The sequence below is a fragment of the Emys orbicularis genome, chromosome 9 (genome assembly GCF_028017835.1).
Source record: "Emys orbicularis isolate rEmyOrb1 chromosome 9, rEmyOrb1.hap1, whole genome shotgun sequence".
Taxonomy (NCBI): domain Eukaryota; kingdom Metazoa; phylum Chordata; order Testudines; family Emydidae; genus Emys; species Emys orbicularis.
The window spans coordinates 25,675,711-25,688,525 of NC_088691.1; the positions used below are offsets into that span (position 1 = coordinate 25,675,711).

The 12,815-nt window shown below is 47.9% G+C and overlaps 1 protein-coding gene across 1 annotated transcript in view; it reads right to left on the minus strand.

Moving 5' to 3' along the window:
• Nucleotides 1-293: 293 nt before the first annotated feature.
• EFNB1 (ephrin B1) overlaps nt 294-12,815 on the minus strand; it is a 115,862-nt gene continuing 103,340 nt past the window's right edge. The window contains exons 3-5 of the mRNA XM_065411156.1: nt 10,317-10,409; nt 2,982-3,110; nt 294-682 (exon numbers count right to left, since the gene is read on the minus strand). Of these exons, the coding sequence (XP_065267228.1) occupies nt 294-682; nt 2,982-3,110; nt 10,317-10,409 (611 nt within the window). The remainder of the gene's footprint in view (nt 683-2,981; nt 3,111-10,316; nt 10,410-12,815) is intronic.

Below are 12,815 nucleotides of genomic sequence, written 5' to 3' on the forward strand. Positions count from 1 at the left end.
AGCCAGGATGCAGTCTGAAGCAGGAGGAGGATGCTGAAGGCCCACCCTCGAGTCTTGGGATTACAAAAGCTGAGAACTACAAAACTAAATACAAAGGGGAAAACAGAGCGAGAGCGTGCGAGCGGGTGATCCACTATCTGGTGCGAGACCCTTGCGCTCCCCTGGTCTTGCCATGGGGTTCATTTCACTTCCTCCCTCACAGAGCGAGCACACTAGTGGGGAGAGCCAGCGGCTGCCCCCAGGGCCCTCAGCTCTCTAGTGCTCTTGCATTGGTAGGTTGCCGAGGCTGCTCCTCAGACCTTGTAGTAGATGTTGGCCGGGCTCTGAGGGGGCATCTCCTGGACAATGTAGACGGGGTGCCCATAGTCCCCGCTCACCTTCTCATAGTGAGGGCAGTAGTTATTTTCTGTAGTCCGTAAGGGGATGATGATATCGCTGGGTTCTGAACCTGCATTTCCGCTGCACTTGGGACTGGCCAAGGTGCTAAGTGACAAGGCTGCTGCCCGCTGCTGGGTGTGCTTCCGGTGCCGCTTGCGGATCTTGATCAGGAGGACAACAAGGAAGATGATGATGAGGATGAAGATGACACAGCCAGCACCAATTGCAGCAAATACTGCCACCTTAGAGCTGAAGAATCCATCATTGCTACCTTGGGTGTTCTGCCCATCTTGGTTAACGGAGCCTGGGGGAGAAAACAAGATGGATTAAAGTGAGGAAATGACCTTCCTGACCAAACATTTAGTCATTCTCCCTTCCATCTCGGGGAACCTGGGCTCTTCTCTTGCTTAAGCCACAAAAATAATTTACATGGTCTCAGCCTAATCCCCTTGCTCCACTGCAAAGCCACCACACCCAATTTAGCAAGAGTGGTGGATGGGAATAGCAGGGGGAGCTGCAAATCAGGGATGAGGTACACTAGTAGAGCTTTGGGGAAGAAGCTTGTACGCCTACCAGCACTTGGCCCAGCTCCAAATTCACCCATCTGCATAAGGAAAAGGAAACTCAGTTCACTAATGTACTGCAATGGCAACTGAAAAGTAGCTATTATAAGATGGGACAGAAGAGACGGTTAAGATACAAGACTGGGCAAGAGATAGAGGAAGAGCGTTTACCAGTTGATTTGAGGGGATAGGGGTTGAAGTTCAGTCTAAGGCTTTGTCTATACTTAAAAGTTATGTCAACGTAGCTAAAATGGTCTAGGGTGTGAAAAAAATCCCTGACCAACATAATTATGCTGACATAGCCCTCAGTGTAGACGCAGCTATGTCGACAGCAGAGTGCCTCTGTGATTATAGCTAACATCGTTCTGAGAGGTGGTTTTCTTACAACAGAAAACCCATCTGCCGGTGTAGGCTATGTCTAGCCTGGTATAGTCCCCATAGTGTAGACATACCCTATGCTGACACAGGCTATGTCTAAACTATGGAGCCTAAGTACCTGGGTTCCAGTACTACACCCAGATTTGAGGACACACCAAGGAGCTGGCAAGATCTCAAGGGCCCCCACTCTGCTGTATTTGCATCTCCAACCCTTACAGATGGTAGTCAGCAGCACAGCCCTTCCTCCGAGTGAACTGAGATAGAAGAGGCAACAGTCCGGCTAGTGGGAGCATCAGACCCATTGATTCCAGCAGGAGGAATGGGTATATTCTGGAGAGACCCCAGCACAGCAGTGTCCACAGCATATCTTCTTTTACTTTGCATGTACTGGGTTCCCCTTGTACATAACCCCTATTACTCAGTCTCAAGAAGCAATGCAATCTCAGGATATGTTTACACTGCACGTGAAGATGTGATCGTAGCACGGGTAAGAATACCCGTGTTACCCAAACTAGCTAGATTAAAGCTAACAATACCAGTGTAGACATAATGGGACAGGCTAGCAACTAGAGTAGAATATTTACCCAGGCTCCCAAGAGGGCCTGTACTCTGGTTGCTAGTTTGTGTTGAAGCCTATGCCACCATGTCTACACAGCTATTGTTAGCTTTAATCTAGCTAGCACAGGTAACGCAGGTATGCCTGCCCATGCTACAATCACAGCTTCACTGGCAGTGTAGACATACCATAAGAGAGAAACCTTGGACACTCTCAGACACTGTCGGCCCATTGTTGCCCCCTTTCCTCACCCTAATCTGACATCCTCTCCTTTCACATTTCCCTACTGGACTGGAGATAGATGGCTGTTCATATCCAGTCTGTAATCAGAATGAACCCCAGGAGTCCCTGCTCTCCCCAGAAGACTAGAGAGCTCTACTGAAAGTGGGTTCTGATGCCTGTAGACCTGCCATATCCTGTTACTGCCCCTCACCTCCCTCTAGCCACCCAGTCCAAGGCAGCTCCAGACCCCTGAGGGGAGCAGTTTGGCTGCCTGTCTATATCACAGATGGAGAAACGAGCAGCTTTCCCCCACTTCATCGGATTCCACTGCTTTCTCTCAGTAGGGACAGGAACTCAGGAAACCACCTTCAAAGGCCTTTCACCCAGGCTTGGCTCAAAAATCCAGGCAACCTCTATTCTTCCAACCCCCCCAACTCTGCCTCAATAAACCGTCAGATAACAACCAATGCAGAGGACAGCAGCAGGAGAGTGCTAAAGGAAAACTCCCCCTGCTTAAGACAATGGGGAGCTGAAAAGGCAGCTCCAGGAATTATCCTTCAGAGTCCAAGTCCATTCTGCCACTGCGCTGGACTTTGGCAGCATCTCACTGTCTATGCCCCTACCAAACAGAGGCTGAGCAGTGACATCAGGAGATGCATGGTGAGGGAACCCCAGATGATGAGTTTGCAGGAACCCGTGCAGAGAGCTTGCAGATGTCTGATCTAACTACCTGCTCTAAGATATCTCGATTTCCCTGGACTCTTAGAACTGAACTGGGCTTGGCTCCTCTGGCAATCAATAGCTGGTCCCGGCCCCACTTCCCTGGCCCCACTAAGAGCACTACTGTTTTTCCTCTCTTTCCTAAAATGCACAGGCAAACCTACCTGGCTTCCCAGGATCCTCCACCACAGGGACCTTGTGGCGTGGACTCTGTGTGGCGATTTTCACTGTATTGTCAGATTCCTTGCTGGGCCGACTGGTTGTCAGCTGCTCTGGGATCACAGCATTTGGATCTGTGAAAAAGAAAGACTGGATGAGAAATCTGCTTCCAGGTGCTAGATTACAACATCAAGAGCTGTAGCTCTTCCTCCACCGTCAATCGCTTAAACATCACTCCTTACCCTGGTATCTGAGGGCCCATGTCAAACGTTGTTCAGAAAGGTGGTGCAGCACAGCACTCTGCATGTGCCTAAGTGCATTGCGGCAGGAGTCTGGGCTGGCCCTGTGCAAGGGCTACATGCTTGTATGGGCAGGAGGAAGGAATCAGAGGCACAGGGGCAAGGGATTGATGGGTAAGAGTGGGAGGCTTGGTAAAGAGGCTTAGGAACACTGGGTACATTTCCCTACTATGTATGGAGGGGCAAGCATTCCCCTTGGTTTTAAACATGCACTCTGGTTCTTGTGTCCCCCAGCTCCAACACTGAGTGCTAGGCTAACCACATAGAAAAAGGGCCGGAGGGAACCAGAGTGATACAAGGCTTCTCTCCCTTGTTCAAACAACCAGTGTCCAGGACTCTGGGCCTGAACTGCCCCTTGTGTCCTATCGCACCAGCAAGCATGATTCCTGGAGGCAGGCACAGGTCCTGCCTTGGTTTTGCATTTGAGGCATTTCCTTTTAACTAGAGGATGTGTGATGGTTTGAGGTTAAGTCCCACATTTGAAAGTCATTCTTTAATCAGGTTTCAGAGTGATAGCTGTGTTAGTCTGTATCAGCAACCCAACCACTCCCAGTCTTTATTCAGGCCTAATCTGATGGTATCCAGTTTGCAAATTAATTCCAGTTCTGCACCTTCACGTTGGAGTCTGTTTTTGAAGTTTTTTTGTTGAAGAATTGCCAGTTTTAGGTCTGTTATTGAGTGACCAGAGACTGAAGTGTTCTCCTACTGGTTTTTGAATGTTATGATTCCTGATGTCAGATTTGTGTCCATTTATTCTTTTGCGTAGAGACTGTCTGGTTTGGCCAATGTTTATGGCAGAGGGGCATTGCTGGCACATGATGGCATATATCACATTGGTAGATGTGCAGGTGAACGAGCCCTGCATGGTGTGGCTGATGTGGTTAGGACCTATGATGGTGTCCAAAAACAGACTCCAACATGAAACTGCAGAACTGGAATTAATTTGCAAACTGGATACCATCAGACTGTAGGCCTGAATAAAGACTGGGAGTGGTTGGGTCATTACAAAACCTGAACTTAATTTCCCCAATACTAATTTCTCCCTACTGTTACTTACACCTTCTTGTCAACGGTCTGTAATGGGCCACTCTCTTAATACGTCAAAAGTTATTTTTCCTCCCTTGGTATCCTGCTGTTAATTGATTTCTCTCGTTAGACTGACCTCACACTTGGTAAAGCAACCCCCATCCTTTCATGTATTTATACCTGCTCCTGTATTTTTCACTTCATTCATCCGATGAAGTGGGTTCTAGCCCACGAAAGCTTATGCCCAAATAAATTTGTTAGTCTCTAAGGTGCCACAAGGACTCATCATTGTTTTTATTCTCGAATCAGTCTCTGTGGTTTCCTCCACACTACCCCTTTATGCAGGGAATGCCCTCCCTGAATTAATTTGTAAGGCTACTACTGTTTCCTCCTTCTAATCCCTCCACTAGACTCACCTCCGCTGTGACACCCACAAGAAACTAACCAGGCAACAATGATTTAGTTGTAAGTCGAGGAGAGTGATTTGATTGACATTTAAGACAATTGAGAACCATCAGGACCACCAAGTTGTGCAAGTCACTAACCTAATGCGAGGCATGATCTTATCTTCATTATGCTCCTCCCTCACCTCATTTCGTCCTCTGTGACATTCAGTAATTCTTTACAGGGAGGGCTCTTTGAGGCAACGCCGTATCTTCCTGTGTGCACAAGGCACCCAGCACAATGGGGCCCCAATCCCAAGTGGGGATTCTCAGTGTGACCACAATACAGCATAGTATCAGCTGCCTCCCGAATCGACAGAGGTGGGTGGAAGGTGGTTTCACACAGGCACCCCTTCCCAAGAGCAGTACATGTTAAACGGTAGGACTGCAAGCTAGGTTGCGTTTCCCGAGAACACTCAAAACCAAACATTTCTCCTGAACTCTGACCGGAACCCAGCTCTGCCTGGAGGGTTCTGCACCTCACAGGGCTGGTCCAGGAAGCCAAGGGGTTACATGCTGCAGAAGGAGGCCTGGACTGGGCCATATCTACCCCTGGGGTAACATCACTGACTTCAGAGGGCTACACCAGGCATGAAACTGGCCCAGTGTGTTGTTCTACACATGTCAAAGGTGACCAAATAGAGATGAAGAGAGGAGCAGCTCAGAGTTTTGTGGAAAGAGTGTGCATATGGGAGGGTGCGGGGAAGTAAGGAGTCAGATCCTTCCTATCTGTTGCCAGAATGCAGGCATTTCCATTAGATTAAGTGCGACCCACGGATAGCTTCCTTTCAAAAGTAATACAATTGTACAGCCTGGCCCTAGACATGTACAGTGTGCTGCAGAACACTGCAGTACTGGCAGCACAGGCCCTGCCCTGAGGAACTTACAATCTACGTGGAGAATGGCAGACACAATGCTGGGAAAACAACAGCAAGCAAAGAAGGAAGGCGCACAAAGCTGAAATGTGATCCTGGCTGCTGAAGTGACACAGGGAGCATTGCATCAGCTGCCATATTTAAAGTAATTTTGTTGGCTTGAGTAGAATCTGTTATATGGGTCACTGTCTGAGGGCCTGTGAGCAAAGCTGGGTTTGAAGGAGGGATCTGCAGGAGGGGAGTGAGGCTGCGTGTTGTAAGACTCAGAGAAAACATTCCCTGGACAGCCTTGGAAACGGCATAAAGGAATTTTTAGACCGAAACAGAATTAGCAGAGGGTCCAAATAGGAGGGCAAGCAAGTGACCAGTGACAAGACATAGGTCGGGCTAGGACCTCAAGCATAAGAGTGAGACTTTGAATCTGATATGGAGCCTGGAGAGAGAGACAGAGAGAGAGTATGGACACTGCAGATCATGGCTGGTAATGCTCCGTCCTCAGCCAAAGGCCTGTGCTGCTTTTGCATAATATCCTCAGACCTCTAATCTCAGTGGTGAGCAACAGAGACAAGCTGAAGACAAGCGCCAGCAATCTGTTTCTTTTTAAGCCCATTAGGAGTGACATTGCCTGAATAGCTTTTAGTTTGGGGGAGTTTAGGCAATACTCTTGGCTTGGTGGGTGGGAAATCCTGCCATCCCCTTCAAGGCCAGAAGTACTGGAGCACAAACAGCAGTGAGTCAGATAAACATGAAGCAGAGGTAGATTCCTGGATGAATCCTATACGCACCAGGATCTCCTCTTTGGACATTACAAACTGCATTTTACTGTAACCAGTTGGGTGAAGCTTGTGTGGGCTCATTGCCCATGGGCCTTTTGGACCATAGTAAAGCCTTAATATTAAACACTAACAATATGTGACAAGCGCCATTAGGTATTTTGTTCCCCCAAAATGTTTCCACCTAGGGTTTAGGAACAATCGCCTGAAGCTGGGGTATTTTGGCTGCCTTCTTGCCCTCCCCAGAAAGGGAGCTAATAAATGTGTCCCTCCACCCCAGTTTAACATAGTCATGGAGTTTTAAACCCTTGTGAGTATCACACAGAAATGAGCCTGTCATGGGTGCTGCTGGGAGAACCCAGAGCTCCAGACCCACCTCCTGCCATCTCCAAGGCATTTGTTGCTCATTGATGAATAATGCAAGTAGCTCCCCTGGTGGTAGCAAAATGTCACGTAGCAGGGAGGGCATTTGACAGAGCAGAACAAGATGGCTTCCTTGGTGCCTCATTGGCAAGACAATGGTCTGTTCAGCATCAGTGGAGGGCGGGCAATACAGACAAGCCAGCTTCACCCTAGATGCAGCCATATCCCCCATCCTTCCCCTTCATGTCCATCTGATTATGTGCCCAATTTTACATTGTAAAGTGACCACATCAATCACAACACAGGGAGCAAAGATGCCTCACCTACTCTGGCTGGCACTCTACTAACAAGCAGACCAAAGGCATGCATGAGACTTGACTGAGTGTGCGAAACCAGGAGCAGTCTGAGAGCCGAGCAATTCCTGTTACTGCCGCTCCCCTGGTCTGGGAAGTGTGACATGATGCAGAAAGGAAAGAGGCCAACCCACAGGAGTTACTGAAATAGCAACATCAAAGCTAGTCCTCTCCTCAAAGGAGCATTAACAAAACAGGCAACAGAACCAGACAAACTGCCAAATGAAAACCACGGAACTAACAAGCCATATGCTAACTTCAGCTTCAGTCAGTGGCCGGCTGCTGCCTCCCATCCCCTATTTTGCTGTCTTCTACTTAGAGTGTAAGCTCTTCAGGACAGGGACCTTGTCTGCCTCTTTGCCTGAAAGGCATCACTCTAGAAAGCACACACGAAAGGGCAGTCATAAAGCAGCACTGTCTTTAAGGGAGGGCAGAGGCATCGGGAGGCTGAGAGAGAGGAGTTCGGGGACATCACAGGCTTGGAACATTTCAGTACTTTGGGGGAAACAGTTTTTTGTTGGTGGGTTTTTTAAGATTCCTTCTGAGCTCCAGTGCATGGGTCTGTGCATATTTCCAACAAAGGCAGCTGGGCGAACAAAAAGGAATCTAACTTTCCAGGGCAGCAGCACTATTCCTTTTCTTTTGTTATAAATACTGCTCCAAAAACATCAAACAAAATAACGAAAAGCAGCCACTATGAGCTCTGCATCCAGGGAGTGAGCTGGAGTCAGGCCTGTGGCTTCACCGGGGCCCAGAAGAACTCCATAGATTGGGGAGAGAATATTTACAGAGAGCTTCGACCATCAGAAAAAATTACACAGCAGAGCACAGTTAAAGGATTCAGACAGGTCATGGCTGCACTACAATCCCTTATTCTGGGGGCATTTCCCAAGGAAGCATCAGATGTCAGAAAGAATTCGGTGCCTCAGCCCTGTTCCCACAGCTGCCCCTTCTCCATTCCAGGAGCCATGACCTCCTTGTAGAATCCCAGCATGCACTGGGAAAGCTCATGGAAGGCCAAGGAGGCTGGGCCATGTGGTACCTCTTGGAATTAAATTGCAGCTCCAGAAATGTCATGTAGATGAAGCTGTGATATCACTCCCAGAATATCTCACAGCACAGAAGGTGAAATTCATTAGTATTAGGGGCAAAATCGCTCTCCCCTGCACACACGGAAGGGTCCAGGACAACAAAATGACAGACTGATATTGCCTACAAATATGCAGGGGACTGCTCAAAGGAGAGTCAATGGGGGAACAGCCATCTATGCCTTGGGTGCCCAGGGCCCTATGCAATGCAGTGGGTTTTGTAACAAGACCTACAGCCACCTTCATTGTTAATATTCATGAGCATGTAGTGCACTGTGTTGGTAGATGCATTATCACCTTCAGGATCTATCCCACAGAGAAGATAAGGCTTCTGCCGGTAGTCACCTGAACTGCTGATACTGAATGCCCAGGGGTCTAGTTGAGGCTCCCTGGGTCGGCTATCTGCAGAACATGGATTCCTTGAGGGTGGCCTGCAGAAACTGCAACTGCTAGAATGTAATTCTTAGTCTGGGCAACATGGCTTCTAGGATCTGTATTCCTGACTGGTTGCAATAAATTCCATTTTATGCAAGCTAGGAGTAACTATTGGGCTACTAGCAACTTGCCAATGTGCCTTTTGCCTGCTAAGGTTGGAGGGATCCTTGCTTAGAACTATTTCAGAGGGAAAGCCCCTGAGCTCTAGCTCTCTCTTCTGATGGCCATCTCTCTCTCACTTCAATAATGGAGCAGGTGGGGAGAGATAGGAAGGCCCCATTTTAGTTTAAGAACTGGATTTTCTTGCAGAACGCAGTTTTTGCCGTCTTACTTTGGAACAGAATAGTTCAGATTTGAAAGTTGTGTTTAGTTTATATATTAGGCAGGAACTGAGAACAGGCCAGTTCAGCACAGGCTAAACAACTTCAGCTATTTCTAGAGAGACCTGCAGCATCCAACATTCAGATTTGTTCTGCCAGCAATGAGGAACACGGCAACTCCCTTTATGTACTGCACTGAGGAAGCTGGAGGACTCTGCCTTATCACAGAACAAACCAGTTTCAGTTGACCATCCATCTCAGAGTCTGAGCTAGTTTCCAGCGGAGTCATAAAACCAAGGTGGGGTGGAACTGACACTTACTGTAACTTGGGCTCATAATGCTGTGTGTGCACAAATGTTGGCCAAAAAAGGGGCCTAAAACTCAAACTCTGCTGAACAATTGGGAAACATCACTGCTCAAATAACAGTTGCCCTGCTCTCTCTAATCATCATGCCAGACTATAGCCAGTAACTGCACTTTGGGCCTAGAGAGGAAGAGGTTGCTATAAAAAGTTGCTGGAACTTTCTAAAGTGTTAGCACTAAAGGGAAAAAAAATAATTCCAAATAGATCTCTGTTTTGGAGAGACCACCCCCTTGTGGGAAAGTAATGATGGAACATTCAATTATTAGATGGAAACATCTCATTCCATCAGCAGCCAATCAGAATATCTGTTGCATGGGCTCTCCCAGACAAGGCCATGAATGCTTCACAATCTTGAACCATGACTGGCTGCTAAACTCAAATGATTTAATCCTCTTTATTATCTAAATGGCATTCTAATAATTTGGGGCAGGGGTGGGGGGTGTTCACAACCAGAGGTGTCAAGTCTGGGGCACTGGAAAATAAAGTGTAGGAAACAACTCTGCACTGCCCCTTGGATTACAGGGGACTTCATAGGTCTTCTCTCTCTCTCTGTTTCTCCAGTATGCCTGGAGCAAAGATGGGGCAACCCAAGGGCATCAACATCACCTGTATTTTACAGCATCAAGTGAGCCAAAGGCTTCTGGGAACCGTAACATTTATTATAAAATTGATCAACATAAGTTAGTGATCAAATACAAAGACATCAAACTAGCTCCTCCCTCACCCACTCCCCACAAGATGTCACAATTAGGATAAACAACTCAAGCAAAAGACACCAAGTCTTCAGTCCTGCCCAGCTCAGTCCCTTCATGAGAAGCCTCCTGTAGTGTTGAGGCTGTCCCAATGGTACTTTGTCAAGCTCCCACGAAGGGTTCACTAGCACTTCTCTCAGCAAGTCTGGACTGCAGGCTTAGGCAGCTATGTAAAACGTAGCACATTTCATTTCAATACTGATTTCATGTCCAATGGGAAAACTCTACTAGAGTACTGGAGTGACTCACCCTGCCCCACTTTCATGACAATCTTCATAGAGCGTGTCTGGCAGACTCCACCTTCTCTATTCTCCAGGCCTTCCAGAGTCCCATTGGAAGTGGCTGCAGGGAAAAAGAAGACTCGGTTAAAGAGCATTTATTAAATGGAAAGGTCTTCAAGAAGGCAAGGAAAGAGGCATAGATTAACATGGGGGTGGCACCCCAAAGAGTGGTTCAACAGTTACTCTGATCTCATGTCTGTGCTGACCTAACCTAAAGGAATGGGGAGCAGTTTAAAGATGATTGCTTGTGTCTCTGCAGAAACACAGAGGGCTCCATGTCTCTTCAGCTGTGTTCTCTTTGCTAAGCAGTGGGATGCAGTGTTTTAGACCTTTATTCAGTGGTTGGTCACCTCAGGCTAGTTGTTCAGAAAGGTCCCAAGAAAAACCTCGAGGGCTTCTCCTAACATTACCATCACAAAATTCTGTTTACAAACATCAGAGTAAGAGAATGAAACTGAACAAAGGAATTCAGGATACATATCAGGAAAACCTCCTGAGAGCAGGAGCCAGTCAGGCTACAAAATAGTATTATATATGAGTCCTAGTAAGAGTCTTTCCATCTCTCTCCTGATGTGTGCATTCATTCCACAATGTTCTCACCTCCCTCCCCACTTCTAGCCTTGGGTCAGGATATTTATGGGCTTCCTCATTCTACAGTCCTGAACACACAGTAAATGTTTAATACACCGAACTCTAGTCTTCTCCAAATCCCAGCTGCTCCGCCCCCCAATTCCATTCACTCAAACCTCCAGCCCATTAAAATAGTTATCCTGCTGCTTGAACTGGTTGCTGAGCTGCTAATTAGATTGTACTCCAAGGAAAAAAGAGAGACCGAATCTGACAAAGGCCAAGGCTCCCACTCCACAGCCACAGCACAATGGGGATAAAAGCTGCAGAGAGGCAGCCAGGGCACTGGAAGAGAGGAATGCTCTGGAAGCTGAACTTTCCAAGCCATAAACCAGAGAGATTCTCTCCATCACTTTGTCTCCCCTTAATAGGGAGCTTGTTAACCCCATGAGGACAAAACATGAAATGTTCTTTTCACCAACCTGTCGCTCTCCCCCTCTTAAGGCTGGTTAATGGCTTTCTGAGCAGCCTGGGGACTAGCCTAACACTTAAAGGGGCTGCCACGGCCCAGAAAAGCTGTGGCAGCTGATGGACAGACCCCAGCCGTCTTATGGAATAGGATCTACAGGCATCTCTCCCCTCCTTATTACGGTGTCTCCTTCTGACCCATTCCCCTGCTCCAGCCCCATAGCAGCTTCTCCTCCAAGAGGCACAGTGCAGCACTTGCTGAGCTCAGATGATGTCGAATATGGGCTGCTACAGCAGCACAGACCAGTGGTCTGTCTAGAACTTGATTATCCCTCCTCGCGACACTTGATAAGACTGGTCCATCTGTGCAGCATGGCTTCAAGGAGATGCCGCAGAGGAAGGAGACAGTTCTCGCTCATGCTCACTCACCTCTTCCCACCCATATTAAAAGGCTGAGGGGAGATTTCTTCCTGCCCCCAGCTGCTGCTGAGTTTATGCTCTGAAGCCTGAGGACTTACAGCCCTGAAAATGTTTACCTGAGAGCATGTCACAGTAGATGCTATTCTTACACCAAGTTTTTCCTTTAATTTTTTTTTTTTTTTAAGGAGGATTGGGGGAGCCACTCCACACATGAAGTGTAAGCAGAGTCAGAATGAGCTCTCCCCTGGTGGTGAGCTGTGGAAAAGAACTTCAGGGGCTGATCTCATTTGCATGGGCACACCCACCTTGCCTAGCATGATGGGACTGCTTGCCCAAATAGTCACTTTGGCTGCTGTGGGATCCCCAGTCTCTTTATTATTGGGGCAGGAGTAACAAAGTGTTGTTATCTTGGTTATGTGAATCAAGGACAGAAGAACTGTACTTGGCATTTTATGACCGAGGGACTCACCCTCAACTAAGCAGCACTTGCTAGGCAAGGGACATGGATTCCAAAGCCCAATGAAAGGAGAGAGATTCAGAACAAGTATTTGTACATAGAAGTGGGGGCCCCTTCTGAAGGCCTTAAACATCAATTTGACCCCTCCGCTCTCCACTGTGTAATAACAGAGCTAATTTTGTCTCCATTAGGAGTCTTGTTACAGGCTGCAGAGGTGAAATCGCTGGGCTGGTGGTTTTGATCAAGAGGACTGTTCAGGTGCACCAGCACTGAGGCTCCCCTCATCAAGAGCTGAAATCACTGAGAGCTGTGTTTGGGGGCCTGAAGATATATTGGTGAGTGGCTAGCGAAGAAGTGCAGCCATCTGGGTGGCTAGTGGTGAAAGACTGTAGCAGAACCCACAGAGAGGCGTGGCAATCAACCTGAACAGCCAACTATGTAAGGTGCCCCCATACCTTCCACCCACGCTGGGAGGTAAACTCTGCAGATGAACTTCTGAACTCCGGGGTTGCACTGACCAAAGGATAGAAACTGTGGGTAGGGTGACTGTTGGGT